Source organism: Pagrus pagrus (genome assembly GCF_965226575.1).
Source record: "Pagrus pagrus genome assembly, chromosome: 1".
NCBI lineage: Eukaryota > Metazoa > Chordata > Actinopteri > Spariformes > Sparidae > Pagrus > Pagrus pagrus.
In genome coordinates, this window is record NC_140185.1 from 2,114,300 (window position 1) to 2,136,128 (window position 21,829).

At 41.5% G+C, this 21,829-nt stretch overlaps 1 protein-coding gene across 1 annotated transcript in view; it reads left to right on the forward strand.

Annotated features, from left to right (window-relative positions):
* The window catches only part of pcsk6 (proprotein convertase subtilisin/kexin type 6), a 48,137-nt gene that overhangs the window by 4,188 nt on the left and 22,120 nt on the right, over window positions 1-21,829 (forward strand). The window contains exons 6-12 of the mRNA XM_084355883.1: window positions 3,193-3,281; window positions 5,070-5,242; window positions 5,330-5,542; window positions 8,811-8,911; window positions 12,165-12,268; window positions 12,423-12,540; window positions 19,384-19,572. Of these exons, the coding sequence (XP_084212009.1) occupies window positions 3,193-3,281; window positions 5,070-5,242; window positions 5,330-5,542; window positions 8,811-8,911; window positions 12,165-12,268; window positions 12,423-12,540; window positions 19,384-19,572 (987 nt within the window). The remainder of the gene's footprint in view (window positions 1-3,192; window positions 3,282-5,069; window positions 5,243-5,329; window positions 5,543-8,810; window positions 8,912-12,164; window positions 12,269-12,422; window positions 12,541-19,383; window positions 19,573-21,829) is intronic.

Below are 21,829 nucleotides of genomic sequence, written 5' to 3' on the forward strand. Positions count from 1 at the left end.
ATCATCTAACAGCATCTCAAAGTTCTTTTTTTTACAAGAGAATCCAGGGTTGCCGACAAGGCAAGGCAATGCGCTGCAACTTAAGAAAATACATGCAAATAGAAAAAACATGAGCAAAGAAAACATCTTCATTAATTTGACAACACATTTTGGAAAGGTTCTGCAAATACACATATCATGACCAAATACATGGACCAAACACCATACTCCCATTAGACAAAACATGCAAATACAGAAACGATGGAGAGTCAAAAACACACAAACCCAGAAAACATATGCAACAGAAAAACACTGTATATCCAGTCACCACAACGGAAGTGCTCCAGACATCATGGGGGAGCGCTTTCCATCTGCTGCAAGAACCAGGACTTTTTTCTGTTAACAGAACACATGTTGTGTGGCTGATGGTGACATTTAGTAAACACACTTTGGTACATTTAATTACTGTACACTTTTTTTGTTATTACATTACACTGTAGCTCACTGTTTAACGCTTTATGTTCCTTTGGAAAGAAGTTCTGCTGTGTGTTTAGCTCCACTGTAAGCTATTAACTCTGTTAGCTGTAAGCTCCCTCAGCTGAGACAGCTGAGACACTGAGCAGCTGCTAACTGGCTAACAGCTAACCAGCTCTCCTCTTGCCCGATGGCTTATTTGCAGGACTATGTTGCACTAGTTAAACCAAGAAAGGAGTTAAATCAGAAGCAGAACTAGTTAGTTACCGGTTACCGGTCAAGGCAGACTTGGGGGGAGAGCTCCTGCCCCAAGCAAAGGAGTTCAAGTATCTCAGGGTCTGGTTCACGAGGGATGGAACAATGGAGGGTGAGATGGACAGGAGGTTTGATGTGGCATCAGCAGTACTGCGGGTGCTGTTCCGGACCGTTGTGGTGAAGAGTGAGCTGAGCCACGCGGCGAAGCTCTCGATTTACCAGTCTATCTACGTTCCAACCCTCACCTATGGCCACGAGCTGTGGGTAGTGACCGAAAGAGCTAGATCGCGGATACAAGCAGCCGAAATAAGGAGTTCGGTCATCCGCAGGGAGCTCAGAGTAGAGCCGCTGCTCCTTAGTATCGAAAGGAGCAAGTTGAGGTGGTTCTGGCATCTTGTTAGGATGCCTCCTGGGCGCCTCCCTTGGGAAGTGTATCAGGCATGACCAACTGGGAGGAGACCCCAGGGCAGACCCAGAACTCGCTGGAGGGACAATATATCCCATCTGGCCTGGGAACGCCTTAGGATCCCCCAGGAGGAGCTGGAAAGCCTTGCTGGGGAGGAGGAGGTCCTGAATTCCCTTCTAAGCCTGCTGGCTCTGCGACCCGACCCCGGATAAGCAAAAGATAATGGATGGATGGCAGGTTGAGGCAGACACCCGCCCACCCTAACCTCAGAGCAGAACCAGACTCAATGCATTGAGTCTGGTTCTGCTCTGAGGTTTCTGCCTGTTGAAAGGCAGTTTTTTCTTGCCACTGTTGCCAAGTGCTTGCTCATGGGGGAAATGTTGGGTCTCTGTAAATGAATTAATCAAGGAGAATGGTTTATACCTGCTCAATTTGGAAAGTGAAATGAGATGACCTTTGTTGTGAATTGACAATATACAAATAAAGATTGATTGATTGATTGATTGATTGATTGATTGCCTAGTTAGCTAGCTGTGAGCAGCCAAATGCTGAGGTAGCTAACAATGGACCTAATAGCTTTCAGTTGAGCTGAACACACAACAGAGCTGAGTATTTCTGTTCAGAGGTATATTAAGCGTTGAACAATGAACTGCAGTTTATGGGACAGGAAGTGACAGTAAATAACTGTACAACATGTGTTCTGTTATCAGAATAAAGTTATTTTTCTTTCCATCAACAATGGTGGTTGTTTAATGATGTGTTCACCACCAGCAAAGCAAATTTGACCACGGGACCATTTGTGTTAATGCGCAAGTGTTGCCTCAAATGGCCAGATTACTTAACTATCTGTAAACTATCGAGTAACGTGAAGCACTGAGCTCAGCACTCACCAGAGACTCCGGTTCCCTCAGGTTACTTCTTAAACGTTTACATTTATGTTGTGACTTTTACATTGTATTGTGACTTGTACATTTGTGTTGTGACTTTAACATTCATGTTGTGACTTTTGTATCTGTGTTGCAATTTTTACATCTGTGTTGTGACTTTGACATTCATGTTGTGACTGTTGCAGTCTTGTTTTAGCTTTTGCATTTGTGTTGTGGCTTTTGCATTTGGTTCAGTCCTTCTGGGCCACCATAGTGTGGATCCGTGCACAGCTACAAACAGTGGATTTGAGCAAAATTGTGACGGATACAAAATTATTAAAAAGTAAGCTTTATTGAGTTGCTGGTGTTTATATTACTTAAGCCTTGTTCAGACTGCCAGCCCAAGTGTGTTGAAGGTGATGATAAGGCAAACGTTTTTGGTTTATGATGTATTCCTACATATCTACATTTCCATTATCAATAGGCACTCCTTTCTATAAAAGGTAAAGAAAGGGATTGTCTGCCTGTGAATGATGATTCTCCTACTGAGCCGATTTGGGTACAAGTAAGCTCTCTCCACAGGTAGTGTTTGATGACATCTCCCCTGAATGATCTACAAAATGAACGTTGGTGTGGTTTATAAAATAAACACCAGTATTAACACTGGTCAAGTTATTATATTTCAGCTACAGTGGTGCTTGAAAGTTTGGGAACCCTTTAGAATGTTCTATATTTCTGCTTATGCAGAAACATACTGCAAACATGTGTTGTGAAGATCAGACTTTGATAGATCCCTGTTCTTTAAGTAGAACAGGGCGCCCACTGATTGTCTGATTGTTATCCCATTGATTGAAAACACCTGACTCTAATTTCACCTTCAAATTAACTGCCAATCCTAAAGGTTCACATACTTTTGCCACTCCCAGATATGTAATATTGGATCATTTTCCTCAATACATAAATGGCCAAGTATAATATTTTTGTCTCATTAGTTTAATTGGGTTCTCTTTATCTACTTTAAGGACTTGTGTGGAAATCTGATGATGTTTTAGGTCATATTTATGCAGAAATATAGACATTTCTAAAGGGCTCACAAACTTTCAAGTACCACAGTATACTTCCAAGAATTGTTTACAGTAATTTGCGTGTGAACTTGGCATTAAAACACATCACAGCTGTATGTCAGGTTCTCATTTCTGTGCTTTTATGTAGACATGGAACTCGATGTGCAGGTGAAGTTGCAGCAGTGGCCAATAACTCCCATTGCATCGTTGGGATTGCCTACAACGCACACATTGGTGGTACCGTTTTCCATCCTTTTTTCAGTACTTGAAAGGATCAGTGTATTTTACTCTCTTTTTATTACTATACTGTATTGCTTGTCACATGTGTTTGAGTCACTACCCAAGCATAGATTTCTTAGACAAATTAGCAGTGTGGCTCTGGGGGATGGCAGTGTCATGTCTGTCTGTATCTTGGTGTGCCACCAGCAGTCAAAGGTTCACTTATCCAATAATCTACTACATGGATCAGCACAAAATTTGGTTTAGATATTCATGGTTCCCAGATTATGGATCCTAATGACTTTGTCGATTTTACTATTCATCTGGTCTAAATTTAAATTTCCCACCATTGGTTTATGGCCAAGTAGCACTGTTAACTAAGATGAGTTATACCAGATAAACATTAGGATGATAGGATTTGGTACTGTGAGCATGTTACTATGCTTAATACACAAGCATTTACCTCAAAAAGGAAGGCTCTGTATGTTTTGCCAGCAATAATTCTTCATATTTTGTATACCAGTATCCACAGACACAAAGAGACACTAAACTCTGATCAAACTGTAAAACAAGGCAGTGCTGAGCTGAAATGAACCACGGTCCTGTTCATTGTCTATTAATCTCCTGAAATGTTTTCAGAAACATGTTTCAGTGTACTTTTTAGATGTAATAGCATTTGTTTCATACCAGCTGGCCGCTTTACTGTGTCCTGTTTCAAAACGGCCTCCTAACCAAAACCAAGCACCACCCAGCTCGTAATTGGGAGTAAAAGTGTTAGTTAGTCCGGTGCAGCACAGTGCATTCTGGCTGTTGTTACTATACTCCATTTTCTCTGGTCATGTAACACCACTGTGGAAACATATTTGCTTCTTTCTCTACTGCATAGACAGCCCAGTTTTATTCAAGGGCCATCTTTCCTCTCCAATGGTTTATTGACAACTCCAGAGTAATGGAATTATAACGCAACTAGCTCTTAGTCTTGTGGGGAATTAAGTGAGTCTGTATTAGCGGTCACATGTTACTGACTCGTATATAAGGACACTCAAGTATAATATAAAAGAAAGAAAACTGAATATGTAGAGAAAGATATGGAGGTTCCTGGTTCAGTCTCCCCCTTGCCAGTACTGCATGCATAGAAACTGTATTCGTTTTGTACTGACAGCTCTAGTATTGTTGTTGCACTGCAAGATGTAACTTCTTTATAAAATAATATTTTTCAGTGTTTAATAAACCAAATAATAAAACGATGCAGTTCATACTTTTACTTTTTAAGGGTGTTTCCTTTCAGTTCTCTGCAGAGTGGACAACAACTTTACAACAGAAATTGGTGTAAACAGCATTTTACAGTGTCAGCTGGACCAAGAGGTGCTAATGATATCGCCATGTTGGTGTGTTGTCTGGAATATCATAAATAATGTTGTGCCAGGACCACTGGAATTTACCAGTCATGCTGTTGTGATTGCATAGCTTTGCAATCGAGACAGAGACCAGAAATATGTGTGCATGGGAGAAATTTTCTTTTCTAACATAAATTAAGATATGTCAGTAGAGATGCCAAAGTGAGTCTCAATGCTATGACAAATCTCAACAACAGGATTGGTCAATTGCAATGAGGGTCCTGGAAAAACATATTCATGGTGTGCAAGGAGCAACACCAATATGGAGATATCGGTTAAACAGCTAACGATACATTAATTATACACTTTTGAGTCATATAAAATACAGCATAGTATCATATTTTAGCCTTACATTCATTCCATTTAAAACAAGTGTGATGTGCTGTCATTATTGTTATCCTGGTCACAGGGATTCGAATGCTGGATGGTGATGTGACTGATATAGTAGAGGCCAAGTCCCTGGGAATACGACCTGACTACATTGACATCTACAGTGCCAGCTGGGGCCCAAAAGATGATGGAAAGACAGTGGATGGCCCAGGGCCACTTACTAAGCAGGCTTTTGAGCAGGGCATCAAGAAGGTTTGATCAGTCACGAAGACAACACAAAACTTCTATGAGCAGAATTCTCTACAAATGATTGACTTCATTTTTATTTATGTCACACAGGGCCGCAAAGGCCTGGGATCCATTTTTGTTTGGGCATCCGGAAACGGTGGTCAACAGGGTGATCACTGTTCATGTGACGGTTACACCAGCAGTATCTACACTATTTCCATCTCCAGCACCACAGAGAATGGAAACAAGCCCTGGTACCTGGAGGTGTGCAGTTCCATCATGGCCACAACCTACAGCAGTGGAGAGTTTAACGAGAGGAAGATAGTGAGTACTGGGTAAATGGCAGTTTCATCAACTGTTGCTCTAACAGTTAGACATGCTGTATAAAATACGTTTAATACATATGACAATTAAAAACGAATATTTGAAAACCACGGACAAGTTTAACCCAGTACAATGTGACACTGACACTGGCTTGAAGGTGAAATTTGTAAGAAATAGAAATTGAAGGTAGATCTAAAACTATAGAGGATGACATAACCGCTAACTGCTGCTCGCTATACTCTTTGCTGTAGCTGTCTTTGGCTGTAGCAACCAGCTGTTAGCAAGTAGTAATGGAGCTAAGTGGCCTTACTAGTTCAAAGGAGTCGGCCCGCACTATGCCCCTGGGGACTCACTGCGGGAAACAGGGCTTGAAGATGGGGGATACAGTTTGGAGGTGATTTACAGTGGCTCTGACTAGGACTATGACTCTGGGGTCGAGAAGACACGGCAGGCAGGGACTGGAGAGGCATAGAGCGACAGAGAAGAGAGAGAGAGACAGACATCAGCAATGGGCAAAAAATAGTTTGACATATTGCCCCTTTAACTAGATAACAAAATTAAAAATGTTAATTGACATAAAACAGCTACAAATATTTATTTCTCAGGTAGGTTTTGTGCTACATCTTAACAACGTTGCAATGTGGGTGGTTTCAAGTGACTCAGGTTCAAAAATTAGATACAACTCGACTTTTTGAAGCTTGGCATCCAACCAGAAATAACAAATAACCTGTGACCGTGACAGTATGCTAAGTTGTTTGCATGGAATAAACAAGCCACATCACAGCTATCAGTCATATGAGTGTTCATGTTCTGGTTATTGAATTGAGCAACCGCTATCAGTATCCTGCTGTAACCCGTTAATAAAAGGAAAAACGAAAGAGGGCATGAGGCTAGCATGTACAAAGGTTGTTGTTGGTGTAAATTGTGCGTGTGTGTATTTGGGGGAAGGGGGGCAACCGAAGATCAGTGGAGGTTTGTGTTTGATTGAATTATGTTATGTGCTGGATGTGATGGAAAATAATATCTCATTTCCACCACAGACCGCCACCGTATTAATGCAGTGCTCTGTGGCAACATCAAATTGTGAGAATCTGGAGCTGGGCCCCATCTTGGCTCTGGCTCTCTGTGGCCCGGTCCCACACGAAGCTACTCCGTGTAAATATTATGCTTTGGCTTGTGTAAAACTAACCAGAGTGACGAGAGAAGCAGCCCCCCTGTATAGTGCTTAGTAGAGACTAGCCAAACAGTCAGGCCTTCTTATAGAGAGGATTCCACACACAGACCTTCTCCCATCTATTGTACATTTTTACATGAAGTGCTTATGAGCTCCAGCATGAATAGAGCAGACTTTCAGTGTTTCCTATTCTGTTTAATGACTGATGCCTTTGAACAAAGAAAAAACTTGATAGAGACAAATCAGGTCATTGCACAAACATGTTAAACATCTTAAATTCACATGTTTCCTGCACCATGGCACATGTTAACTGCTCTTTGCGCAACACAGCTTCAGTGGCAACTGAAAATGACATTGTGGACATGTCACTTGCTACTGACCTGACAGGGCAAAACAAAAGAACAAAAAAAGCGCTAGCATGACCATGGTATCAGACTGAATAACACTGTGACATTAAAATGTAACTCTAGTTTTCAGGATTAGATTAATATAGATAAGACAGTTTCACAAAAATAACCCCTTACCTTCCTCCCCTGCAGGCTATGTCAGTCTAGAGCTACTAATAATTCTCCAAAATGTTGAGACACAAGCAATGTGAGAATTTGAAAAGACCGCAATATCTTATTTAATGTATTTTAACTTAAAAAGATACAATCTTTATAAAGCAACTCACTCCTTTAAGGCTGTCATAACCCCACCCTGAATACTTGCAGCTTGATACAATTGCTGTTGTTTTGTAACAAAGAGATTTTATTTCATGGACACATTTTTTAAGATGAAGCAACCCGTCAGCAGTAGAATATTTATCAGCTGTCCAAATTGGACTCATCAACATGAACGTGAGTGATTCTTATCAGAGAATTAAATTAAATGATGCCTTGATTCTGGTACACAACTAAACCAACCATTAACATCACCACATCAACACATGATTTTCCCACCTTCTTCTCCAAAAGTATCTTCCACTACATTAAAATCCAAAGACATGTTCCACATAAAAGCGTTAAAAAACAAAAGACTGGCCAGTTAGTATTTTAAAACTGATTGGATTAGAAAATGGATTGATTCTCTCTTTTACATGAATTGTTTGTACTGTGTTTTGTGGAACAAGAATACCCAGAGGTCTGGTGAGTCAAGGTCTGTGGGCACCAGTCCAGGCCCAGGTGAATATCTATGCTAGCTTGCACACCACCCCAACCAAGCTGCCACAATGGCAACTCAGTAGATGGCACAAATATGTGGCCCTTCCTGTGAGTTACCTTACAGAGACCTTATCAGTGTAGATATGTGACAAGCAACCTGCTGGAGAGACCTAGCCACCCTGCCAATAACACCAGGTCTGAGACTCTGACTTATAGAAATTAATAATGATAACATAATTCAAATGCATAGGCAAGTTGTTTTTATATAGCACCTAAACAATGGGACAATCCAATGGTCTTTATGCAGGACATAAAAGTCATTAAGACATGGTACATAAAAAACAATATAAAGAGACCACATGAACTTGAGGACTTAAAGTTTAATAAATTATAAACTGAAATAGAATAAGACATGATAAACAGGAGAAGAAAAATTATAGTGCAGCGCAAGATAGGAATAAATTGTCTAAAATTGAATTCCTGGCAAATATAAAAGTCTAATGAAGCCTGAGTTTGTTCAGATCTGAATGCTGCTTCTTTGTGATCAATTTTGACTCTGCAAAAGCGGACTTGTTCAGACCATCTGTGAGCTTTGTGACACTCTCCACAGTTCCAGAGACAACCTTTAGCTTAGTTTGGGATACGGCATCAATAACATTTGTAATTTTACCACTGAAATTATCTACAAGATTATTGACTGAGAACAGGAGAGGATGGGTTCAGAAGGGAACTCCTTCATCTTCACTGATTTTCTCTATGATATACCATTTTGTGATTAACTCTGTTTGAACATGTGTATGCATGTGTAATGTACTGTATAGTCTGATCAGTATGCTGTCATATGAACGGTTCTTTCATGAGACAACCAATGAAATACTGAATTAATAATAAGAGGAAATCTATACATCCCATATGATGCACTGAATCATACTGTGTTTGTGATCCCTTGCAGGTAACCACTGACCTCCGGCAGTGCTGCACTGATGGTCATACTGGCACTTCTGTCTCTGCTCCCATTGTGGCTGGAATCATAGCTCTTGCCCTGGAGGCTAAGTCAGTCTAATTTTTATTACTCTGTCACAACCATGCTCCCCTATCCTTCACCATCTGTCTTCTGTACACCTGTCTAGGTCTTCTGCTGACATCCAACCTGAGGGTGCTTTGGCAAGAAAATCTGTGTAGATACTGCATAGTTACGCAGCCAAAAATATCATTGTTTAACTATTTCAGATTTTTGTTGCCAGGGTATTTCCCCAATTTGGTACTGAAAATTCAAAGTTTCTGTCCTAATAATACTGTTGTTATTTTAGACATCTATTAATGTAAAAAAAAAAAAAAAGAAAAGAAAAGAAAATGTTTTTGTGATCCGCTCTCAGGGGAAAATAATGCTACCATTTTTACATTTTTTTTGCTTTACCCATGGGGCTAAGTAGAGCAGTTTCTACACTCAAGTCGTTCATACTCTAATGAAATATACTCTCAACATGAGCTGTGACTGATATATCTGTGGGAATTTTTCCACTTATGGTCTAGATAACATACCAAGTTCTTGGGTTGCTGTGCTTTTGGTCAAGGTGTTAAAGAATAATAATATTGGCACAAATATCCTCTTATCCTCAAGTATTATCTACTTAACAGGGACTGTCCTTACAAGAAAAGCAATGACTTGAGGCAATCTGTGTCCTTGTTTTCTTGAAAATGGCTTGATGTGGGCATGGGGTCCTACATTTGTATCCACCTACAGTCCTATATCCAAGTTTGTTAGTAGTGAGTCGACATTGGCACATCTTGAAAGTGATCCTTACATTGCTAGCTCATTTCAGGCCCTGCCTAGATATTTTTATAAATGGTCTTCAAACTTGAAGGACTATTAAAGCAACACTAAGTAGTTTGGACTCATTACTACCCCCAGCTGGTTGAGAAGCACAATTATCTGTTACCAGTGTCGTAAATACTGTCGCTGTATGAGCATTCCTGGGGAAAATGAATACACGAAATGAATACATGTGAATTTGTTGACGGAGCCGGCGAATCACGAAATCGTCTGAAAAAACCTCACTCGAGTGCCAACAACAAGCTAGATTCAGAGATAGCAGCTGGTCGTTTGTTAGCATAAAGGCTGCACAGCACATTAGCATGCTAGAATTATTCTCATACCGAGTTGGTTATAGTGATTGCACCGACTAAGTTACTTCCAAAACACAACGCTTGGGCGTGAATGTGTTTGGTAACATCTGAAAATATAATGTTTTCTGGAGTTACTAAATACAATCGCAAGTTGTGACATTGTGTTTGGTGTAATAACTACAACCAACTCGGTATGACAACAGTAAGTAGCATGCTAACCTTACCGATAACAACAATAGCTTTCAATAGAACTTTTCAGGACAAGACGTTCATAGTGTTTTAGTAAGTTAGTCATCGTTTACAGTCACTACATGAAAACGAGCAAGCTATCGAAACGGACAGCATTAGCTTATCTCCCGGCTTTATTACGGTTATAAACTGTGGACAAATAGAGCCCCAATGAACACCACATAACAACAAATCAACTCAAAGTAAAAGTCGGTAAGATAATAAATATGTATATATGACTTACAAATCCAGTAGCATCCAGGTTAGGTCGCCATCAGTCTTGAAACCCATTTCAGCTCGCGCCACCGAGTGTAAGCTGGTCCAATATTTAGGTGTCCAGGCTCTGTTCTATCACTTTCTCTTTTTCTTTTCTTCGCCTCCTCATACAATACCTTCTTGGCTTTTTTAACTGGCTCGGCCATGGCGTTGGTTTACAAAAAATCCCAGTAGCTGCTGGCTAAATCCACTGACGAATAAATGTGTGACGTATGCCGTAAAGCAGGTCGCACTAGACGTCTTTACGTCGGATAGGTTCCTACCCGCTCTAGGAAGTTAAACAGTGCGATTTCTGCCAGCGCGACCCTCCTCAGGCTGCAGAGACATCACCATTCATCCTATTAACCGTTTTTCTACCACTTAAAGGTATAGTTGGTAATGTTGGAGAGCTAGCAAGATTTGAAAGTGGCACCTCGTCTAAGCTCCACCCCCTTCTCCCCCTCCCGTCAGTGCTCCGTCCAAAGCCCCGCCCCCACAAACTTGAACGCGCATCAGACAGTCCGTCAGCAGGGCAGAGGAGACCGTTAGCGTTGGGCTAATACAAGCTACAAAAGTAGCTAAGCTGGCTAACGTTACATATTTCATGAAAATAACAAATCCCCCCGAAAAACACTTGTGTTTCAAATGAGATTCTGTTGGGGCTGAAGAGTTCATTTGGACAACGTGTTGCCTTTGTACAGTGAATAATAGGCCCTAGTGCTAGCAGACAGTACTGTGTGGCTCTTGTTTTGTGATTTCTCCAGTGCTTTTGAAACAATCCAGTGCCATATTTATATATCAGTATTTAATGGTGGCTCAATTTACCCTGACCCCATGTTCATTTTACCCCCTTGATCCTCTTACAATTAACACCTTTAAAGGGGTAATTCTTTTTTTAGGCTGTAATTCTAACAACGTATAATGTAGAATAAGCAGCAGGGATATAAAAATGCAGCCACTGCATCATGCATCAACACACAAACATAATTCTAAAAAGGTTTCAAATAAAACTAAGGCCTGTAGGGGGGAGTATTAAGCCTGTCAATCCAAAACATCTGTCTGTCTGTCTTTGCAGTTGTTGTTGTTGTTGTTGTGAGTAAGATAGAGTAAAGATTCTTGTGGGAACAGTATTTTTTCAGTTTACTTACTGGAAATGATGACCTTTCTCTGCAACATGTCACATCATCCCATTATCTGTAAAACGGCTCACAAATAGTTTCCTTTACATTAATATCCACTGTTGTATTTAGTCAGATTAAAATTTTCAGGGACTATTTTCAGCTGCAGATTCATAGACATTTGGTGCTCTAGGACAATGCATTGATGTGTTTGTAATTGACAACAATGGAGAGATATTTCAGGAAATCCACACAATGTTGTCAGTATGATACATTCATAGTTGGTTTGGGTCTTTCCATGGGATTTGCTGACCAAAAGAAAAATATAGACATTTACAATCAGTTGTGAGTTGCCTCTTCCTGTATCTTTGTGCCCTTATGTCTGAATGTTTTCAAATGCTGAAGTTGACTTGTGGAGGATCTGCCAAAAACATGGTCATCTCAGCAAACATGGTGGAATAAAATACATTTAATTGAGTTGTCATAAGAGTAAAATGCCAAATAGAGCTAACGAAGATAAAGGTAATTAGTCGCTCTGTTTGGCCAAATGAGACTAGCATTGTCTTTGTTCTCTGCAGCCTTTTGCTGACATGGAGGGATGTACAACATCTTCTTGTGAAAACATCCAGACCAGCCCATCTGAAAGCTGATGACTGGAGGACCAATGCTGTTGGACATAGAGGCACACTTCATTCTTCTTCTAATACTAATATTGCCTGTTTTATCTTTCAAAAACACTGAAGCCTTAGATAATAATACAAGCATAATTACTCTCTTCACGTTGATCCTTGCTTTGTAACTGACATGACTTAACTTAATGTATGTCTCTTTTACAGTCAGCCACCTGTATGGTTTTGGCCTGGTGGATGCAGAGGCCATGGTGCTGGAGGCTACAAAGTGGAGGACTGTTCCTCCTCAGCACACCTGCAGTCAGATGCCTGAGCGACACACTAGGTGAGGTGAACTGCAGGTGGGTGTGTGGTATGTAGCTGACTGAGAGAGTTAAAACAGGCTATTAAACAAAGCCAAAACAAAGGCAAGGAAAATATGACAAGGCATATCTCACCCTCAGCTTCACCAGTACAACAGTAGATAATGAAGAGAGACCACAGTGTGTTGTGTGTCTAAATATATTAACTTCTGACAGTATGAAGCTGATCAAGTTAAGATGCTGTGTGTGTGGTGACCAGTGGTGGACAGTAACGAAGTAAATTTACTTGAGTACTGTACTTAAGTACAGTTTTTGAGTATCAGTACTTTACTTGAGTATTATTTTGGGGGGATACTTTTACTTTCACTCCACTACATTTGAAGGACAAATATTGTACTTTTACTCCGCTACATTTCTATTGATGCTCTCGTTACTCGCTACTTTTGATCTTACGTCAGCTGATGATTTTTTTTTTGCAAAATTCAGAGAAAATAAACTGTTTCTACTGATTCGCGTATGGTTTGTCTTAGTCGTATTGCCGTACCTGTACTACGTCATGAGCACCCGTGGCCTTATCTCAAACCCATGTTTGAGATTTTTGTCACAAAAACTGATTCGTTTCAGTTTAAATGTTGGTTGTTCTTACCGCGGACCAATTATATCACGGACCACAAAGACTCGTCTTCCAACCTGAGAAAGCACGTCGCGGTATGTAAAGTAGCTACTAACGTTAGCTAGCTTAATGTTTGTGAAAGAGAGAGAGAGTGTGTGTGTGTGTGTGTGTGTGTGTGTGTCTGTGTGTGTGTGAGAGAGAGAGAGAGAGAGAGAGAGAGAGAGTGTGTGTGTGTGTGTGTGTGTGTGTGTGAGAGAGAGAGAGAGAGAGAGAGAGCGAGAGTGTGGATGTGCGCGCGTTAGTGAGGTGCGGCTGTCTTTGACGTGGGTTATCCGGCTCATTTTTGGCTGTGATGTATGATATAAGTAAAGTAAACTAGCCAATAAGTTGTTTATCTGTAAATGTCAATATCAGTTCTTGTAGTGCCTGCATCTACATCTTTTTATGTAGAGAAAGCATGGATGTCAGATGCAAAAATATACTGAACTGACCGCAGCTGTCTGCAATATATTTCATGTGTTGATGAACGCAGCTGAGTCTGTGTTCTGAGGCTTCTTGCCTTTATTTGCTTATTTTTGAGCTATAAACTGTCTGTAGCAGAATCGCATCAGTGTATTGTATAATGACATTAAGCTACTTTCCTTTCCTGTATTTCCTGAGATATTTTTAAAATACTTTTACTTAATTAATTTTTTAAACAAATACTTTAGTACTTTTACTTAAGTAATATTTTGACTAAGCTACTTTTACTTGTATTGGAGTAATATTTGACAAGGAGTATCTGTACTTTTACTCAAGTAGTGAAGTTGTGTACTCTGTCCACCTCTGGTGGTGACACACACAGTCACTTTACTAAGCTACTGTTACACAGTGAAAGTTTGAGATGCATGATGCAGTGTCACTTTTAATGCTTCCACTACAAAGATGACTTGTTCCTTATTTAGTTTTTTTTTTCAAAACTCATACCAAAGTGTGTGTGTGTGTGTGTGTGTGTGTGTGTGTGTGTGACTCAATCAATCAATCAATCAATCAATCAGTCAATCAAAGATTTATTGTCATTAAGCTGTACCTACAAAAGTAGTGCAGCAAAAAGAGATTGTGTTTCTCTGGGATCCCACAACACGAACACAATAAATACACACAATACATTACTATAATAATCTAAAGACTAAAACTATGACTAAGGCTCATGAAGTGCAGTAGTGCGCATGCTCCAGATCAGCAGTTCAGCAATCTAACAGCTTGTGGAAGGAAGCTGTTGATTAGTCTGTTTGTTCGGCCTTTTAGACTCTGGAACCGTTTTCCTGATGGGAGCAGTTCAAAGGATGTGTGGAAGGGGTGGGAGGGGTCCCTTAGGAAGAGTTCTTGGACAGAGGTGAGGGAAACTCCTATGACCCTCTCAGCTCCTCTAACTATTCTCTGCAGGGCTTTTTTGTCTGACATACTGCAGCTGGAGTACCATGTCGAGATACAATATGTCAGAATGCTCTCCACCACACCACTATAGAAGGTCCTGAGGATGCTGATGGGGAGAATGGCTTGTTTCAGCTTCCTCAGGCAGTACAGTCTCTGCTGGGCACGTTTCGTGATCCCTGAGGTGTTCTTATTCCAGTTCAGGTCCTGCGAGATCTGCACTCCGAGGAACTTGATGTTCTCCACCCTCTCCACTGTGCGGACACTGATGCTAAGAGGAGCATGCTCGGGCTGTGACCTCCGGAAGTTGATAATCATCTCCTTCGTTTTGTCCGCATTGAGCACCAGATTATTTTCTCTGCACCAACCCTCTAGGTGTTTAACTTATTCTCTGTACATTGATTCCTCATTTCTATGAATGAGTCCCACCACTGTGGTGTCATCCGCAAACTTGATGATCTGGTTCCCCTCATGTCTGGATGCACACTTGTGTGTTAGCAGTGTAAACAATGGACTGAGTACACAGCCTTGAGGAGATTCAGTGCTCAGCGTGATGAGTAGGAAGTGTTATTTCCGACAGACTGGGGTCTCTCCGTCAGAAAGTCCCGGATCCAGAGACATGTGTCGGTGTTCAGGCCCAGTAGGAGGAGTTTCTCCATTAGTCTCTGGGGGATGATGGTATTAAATGCTGAGATGAAACCAATGTACCGGATTCTGGCGTAGGTGTCTTTCTGGTCCAGATGGGTGATGACTGAGTGCAAAGTGGTGGATATTGCATCCTCTGTGGAGTGGTTGGGATGATAAGCAAACTGGTGTGGGTCATGTGATGCAGGGAGGCTGGCTGTGATGTGTGGTTTGACAAGCTGCTCAAAACACTTCATCCCAATTGGTGTCAGTGCGACGGGGCAGTAGTCGTTCAGACAGGATACAACTGATTTCTTTGCTACTGGTATTATAGTGGATGTTTTGAAGCATCTGGGGACGATGGCCTGACTGAGGGAGATGATGAAGATGTCAGTCAGGACATCTGCTAGCTCACCAGTGCAGGTTCTGAGCACACGTCCCGGGATGTTATCCGGGCCTTCCTAGGGTTGACCCTGGTTAGGGCCCTGTGTGTGTCGGGGAGCATAAGTCAGTCCGACGGCCCAAAAGTCCGACCGCCCATCTCTCCGACTACTCATTAATCCGACTTTTATAGGCCCATTGGCCCGACTGCGCATTGCTCCGACCAAAATAATCTCTATATTCCGACCAGGGCTAAATCTGACCATCCAGAATTCCGACTTTGGACCGAACCGGCTCTGGGTCATGGCTCGAGGCGAAGGAGATTCACAGTCACGGTTTAAAGTAACCCCGGGTAGGCTGAGCTTGCTTTTATTCATAAAATAATCAGAGCACAAAAGTTACCCGGGCCATGCCCCCCCCGGTTCCGCAGTGCATGATTCGGGGTCACCTCTAGTGTTAACAAAACTTAAAACTAACGGAACATAACTGTAGCCTACCCAGCACCCCTCAAAACAAACTCCAGTAGCCTATATGGTTATTGTCCCCAGCACTTTTCAAAATAAACTGATGCCCCACTTGTGCAGCCGTCTTGTCTGTGGATTTCACTGAACAAAATGTCATGCAGAGATTTTTTTTTTTTTTAACTTTAGTTTCTTTTGGATTTTTGTGCGTATTATGGAGCCGTTTTGGTCCGTGTTTGTAAGTCTTTTTTTTCCTGGATAACATTTTCTAAAGTTGCAACATTTGGGGTTGGAGTGTGTGATTGAAATCCACCACGGTCTGCTTCCCGTTCAAGGATTCTCCTCCTTCGGATGCCGAGACTTTGTGTTTATTAATTAAGCTTTCACTGACTGTATCACATCTGTGCACATGTCTTAAAAAATAAAAGGAACAGGAGCAGGACCCACGCGCTTTTGACTACACTGTGGCGCCGTCAAAATACAGGAGATTAAGTTGATATCTCAGTCTATCCTGCTTCTGGGCCGGATTAGTCGGTCTAATACACTGTCGTAATTACTGGGAGTCGTAACACTGGGCATACTTAAGTCGGGGAAATGGGATGTCGGACTAATGGACGAAAAAATATAGAAATGTATGGTCGGAGAAATGGGAAGTCGAAATTTTGGGTAGTCGGAGAAATAGAGAGTCGGACTAATGGACGCAAAAATTAAGAAATGTATGGTCGGAAAACTGGGAAGTCGGACAGACGCCATGCGCCCGTGTGTGTCTGCTGCGTTGATGGTGAGGGCTGGCCCGATAAATGGTAGAGAAGGACCAGCCCACCCTCTGGTTGTCGGGTTTGGTGCTTCAAAGTGTGCAGAGAAGTTGTTGAGCCTGTCTGGAAGAGAAGCATCATCGTCGTTGACCCCCTGCCTGGACTTGTAATCCGTCAGCGCTTGGACTCCCTGCCACATCTGCCTGGTGTTTCCTGTGTCGCAGAGGTGTCCCTGGATTTTCTCTGCGTAGATGCCTTTCACAGCCTTGATTCCCTTTGAGAGCACAGACCTGGCTGAGCGGAGAGCAGTCATATCCCCCCCCCCTGAAGGCTTTTTCGGTTGCCACGTGCAGTGAAAGTCCTAATTACAGTGACATCCTCTGTGCACTTTGCAATGTAGCTATGTACCTGTGCAGCTGTGAGCGACCAAGTGACACACAAACACAAGAGGGATCTGCCTGCACTAGTGATTTGAAACTTTGAAACTCACAGCAGGATGTAAATACCGGTGTGTATCTACCGCGAGTTCTCGTTGATCTTGTCTGGCGCGGCTTCCGTAGTGCAAGCGGCTGTGGGGGAGACTCGCGTGCACGCGGGTGCGTGCCTCCAGGCAAATATAGTATAGTGACTGTTTAGGCTAAAAAAATTTACTTAATGACGTTCTTTATTATTTGGGCCTTCTTGTAAATTTGCAAATGTTATACATTAAGCTCTTTCTTTCTTTACGTAAAAAACACTGTGTCCATTTGTCCCAGTAATGTAAGTGTTTATTTGCATATAGAAGTGAAGATCTGATCACAAGTGGTCACTCGAGACGAATGTCAAAATGCATGTTAATGTCAGAACCGAACTGATGAACTGATGGGCTTAAAGCTGTCCACTTGTGATTGAATCACTCAGGATGGATGTTAATACAAGGTCTGAACAGGCTCCTAGAGGGAGCTAAACATGACTGTATTTATGCCAATGCTTGCATAAAGACGAATCACAATATATAGTTGAAATACAAATTTACAAACCAAACCAAAAAGCATGGAAATCCTTGTACTTCAAGGGCACTGTGGTGCCACTTTATGTGCACAAATTTGACTGCTGCATTTTTTTGCAGTATAATATGCACAAGTCAGTGTTTGTGGAGTGTGTCCGACAGCTCAGCCTCTGACTCATCTAAGGAACTCTTTTCATCCTTGATCCTGCGTCTGGATAAACATGCTCAAGAAACATTTTCAATGTGTGTGGAATAGTGTAAGTATTTCTTACTTCGATATAATACCTTGAGAAACCATTTTTGATACTACAGGGAAAACCTATTTTCTCTGTAGATCAGGACAGAGAAGGGGTTTGTGACCCAAATGATAAAAGCTGATCACCTTGAATGCCAGGCCACCTTAAGTGAGCCTGGGTCAAAGTATCGCTGTGGCTAACCCCCCTAACTTGGGCCTTGAGGAGTTGTAGCATTTATTCATCAACAAACAGCATAAACTGCACACACACTGCACTGCTACATTTACAGTTATAATGTTACTGTTAACATCATACTCCGTGTCTAACTCACTCAATTCAATTCAGTTCAATTCAATTCAATTCAATATGCCTCATCGGCACGAATGTAACAGAGACAGTGTTGCCAAAGCATTAAGTAATAATGAGATTACAGTAAAATTAAAAAGAAAAAGCAAAAGCAAAAAGGTACAATTCGTAAAATCAAGAAAATAGTAGAAAACAATGAACACTTGATCTGTGTGTGTGTTTGTGAAAGATTGTGGAAGTTTGTGTTGAAATTATTGTGTGTGTGTGTGTGTGTGTGTGTGTGTGTGTGTGTTGATGTTGGTGGTGTGTGTGTGTGTGTGTGTGTGTTGATGTTGGTGGTGTGTGTGTGTGTGTGTGTGTGTGTGTGTGTTGATGTTGGTGGTGTGTGTGTGTGTACTGTATCAGTACCTGGACAGTGGAGGGTCTGGGTGGTTGTGTATTTAGCTCCTACATTAGACCGGCCTCCATCACACAGTGAGTATCAGTATCAATCGTTCTAATAGGAAGGAATTATTCAAAGTTATCAAACAATTTATAGAATTATAATAACAAAATTATATGAAGCAGTCTATAACCAAGTGATAGTAGAAAAATGTAATCATTAAATTATTTGTAGATCAAATAAATGTATACTAGTCAGGTTTTAATAAACCAGATAAATTATAGGCTTATCAACCAATCACTCTCTTGCTCTCTCTCTTTCAACTGCACACTTGTGTAACACATGTTACTTACACAACCTATTCACTGAATTAATGTAATAATTGCCCTATGTAATAATGTAGTAATGACTAGTGAGTAGTCATGATTTGGAATGTGAACATGTTGACGTGTGTTGCCGTTGGTGTGATCCTGTCACAAAACGGTCTCTGGAATAACATAGAGGTCTTGACTGCGCATTCCTCTCAAATCTTCTTACTATTGTTGTTGAAGTTTGTTCAGGGACTGCTGCTGTCCTTCACTTACATCCTGACATACTGCCCCCATTGCTCATGTGCTTTATTGCATCTTTCAGGCACAATGTGGGAGAGTAATCTATTCTGCCAGTTATCATATATCAGATAATACTTGTGCTTATGGCTGTCCCAGGTATATCCATGCAGGTCAAAGTCTGAATAGCAGCATAACCACCTCTGGGTGTTCAGAAGAACCTGAGCAGCACGTGGCTTACTTGGAGCATGTGGTGGTCAAGGTCCTGATTGTCCACCCACGACGAGGAGACCTGGAGATCAACCTCATATCTTCGTCTGGAACAAGATCACAACTACTAGCCAAGAGGTGAGAGCTACACTGTACAAACCAATGCACTCGGCAGTTCCGACTGCATCTGAAGGCCACCATGGCTTTTCATTAAAGGGTCAGTTCTACAGAATTCCCCAGTTGTATCCGACCATGCACATGCTGTAGTTTATAGTTTGCACTAGTCACTGCAACATTGTTGTAAGAAACACTGTCAAATTTTGAAGAAGTTATGTTTCAATGTACCTATGTGGAATTTATTAACGTCACTCCCCACTCTCTGCTAAACCGAGCGTGCTGTATTCTTGCAGGCCGTGATGTAGTAACAACAAATATATACTCAGTTTTTGCCTAAAAACTAACTCCTAATACTAAAAGTAGAGTACTAAAGTAAAAAAGCTTTGTTATAACTCTAATGGTGCCTTCAGACCAAACGCGAAGAAAATATTCACCTCGCGTTGCATGCATGAATTAGATCACAGGGTTATTCATTTGTATTCGCACCCAGCTCTGTGAATTTCAGCGTCTGGAGCTTCAAGCACTGCCTGAGGCTGACCGGTGCCCAGTTCTCAGCTGCGGAGCGCCTGTCCATACGTCTTCGAGTTTCTTAATAGGTGTATTAAAATCAATAAATAGTAACTGTGTCCAGCAAGTAGACGTAGACTGAATTAATCTGTTTTACCACATTGTTATGAACCCAAAACAAAGAGATTTTGCTTGTGATCTGACTGCAATAAATGGATCAAAAGGGCTGTCAGCTAGATAGCAAGCAAACAACTTATAAAATGTTTGTTCCCTGAATGGAATTTGGATCGATCAGGGCTATGCTGTGCTGAAACTTACGTATTTCGAAAACTTACCAGGTAATCCAACTTCCTCGTTCACTTTCCTACATGCCAGCTCCTTATTTGTCCTGTCCCAGTATGAGTAGCTGCATTATCGTACAGCTCTGGGTGTCCACACACGGCCACTATTACTGATTAATATCCTCTCCTCCACTGCTGTTCATGAGTGTCTGGACATCAGCGAAGTCAACGTCATGATGTCAGTGTGAATATCAACACTGAAAGGCATGACACAGCGTCATGCGAAATCCACGCTTGAGTTCAATATTTTCACTCACGTGACTGCGCAAATTTGTGTCATTCATGCTGCTCAGAGCAAATAAAAGCAAATTTGCATCTTTTCGCATCTTTTCATTGACTTTGTGTGTAATCTAGACATGCAAATGATTTGCCTTGCATTTAGTCTGAACACACCATAAGAGATTTTAAACTGTTTGCTGTAATGCTTTTTTCAACATTAATAGGGAATTTGGGTCAAATTTGGCTGGGGCCAAAAAATCTAAACTGAATCAATTTAGGAGAAATGCAACCTGGCATCATGTTGGGCAAGCAGCATGAATGACCAAAAAACACAAGGGAGTATTGTGTAATGTTTCCAGTGTAGTATTATTTTATGCTATTAAATTGGCAGACACCCCAGAATTTGCATTTACCACCAGTCCAATAGAGCGGTTTTCACCCAAAAGGGGGTGGGGGCATGACACGAGGGCAAAGTACCCGGATGGGCTGCTTTCTTCTATTGTCAAAATGGACAAACAATGACTGGTAGGACTACACACTAGCAGAGCAACATGGAAGTTTCTCCTCCGTTGTTTAATGGAAGTTGGCAAACCACTTTGAGGTGTCACCTTCTGGATCGGTGGGGGTTAAAGTTTGAAGCATTACATCTCCAACACCGACGCGCAACCTGTGGCTAGTAGCCACATCGCCTGATTCTGTCTGAATAAGGCCTCACCAATCAATCAATATCTTGCCTTTTCTCTCTGCTCCGCTTTTCCCTCAAGGGTCCACTGCTGATTTGTCTTACTCGCTGAATGTACACTGTGGGTATAAGCCTGCCATTAGCCAACTATTTCAGTCAGCATTGTCCTCGCTTCCACTATCTGCCACTGTGTCACTAGGTTTTCAAAAAGACCTAATTTTGCTTCCAACTACACTTACCACTTTTTATTTCTTTCAGCAGCACTATCGTTTCAAGGTTAGTTTCTTAGCTGTTATTTATAATAAAATTATTTATAAATAAGAATTATGTGTGACAGAAATACATTCATCAGTAGTGGAAAAAAGGAGCACTGGTTTTGGATTAAGAGCAGCAGACTTGAGACGTTCACTGCCCACGGTATCTTTCGACCATCCAACTTGACTGGCCAGACCAGCCCTCGGAGGAGAGGGGAGAAAGCCAGGATTGGAGCCATAATAATCCAGCTTGGATTCAAGGCTGCTCCGGGTTG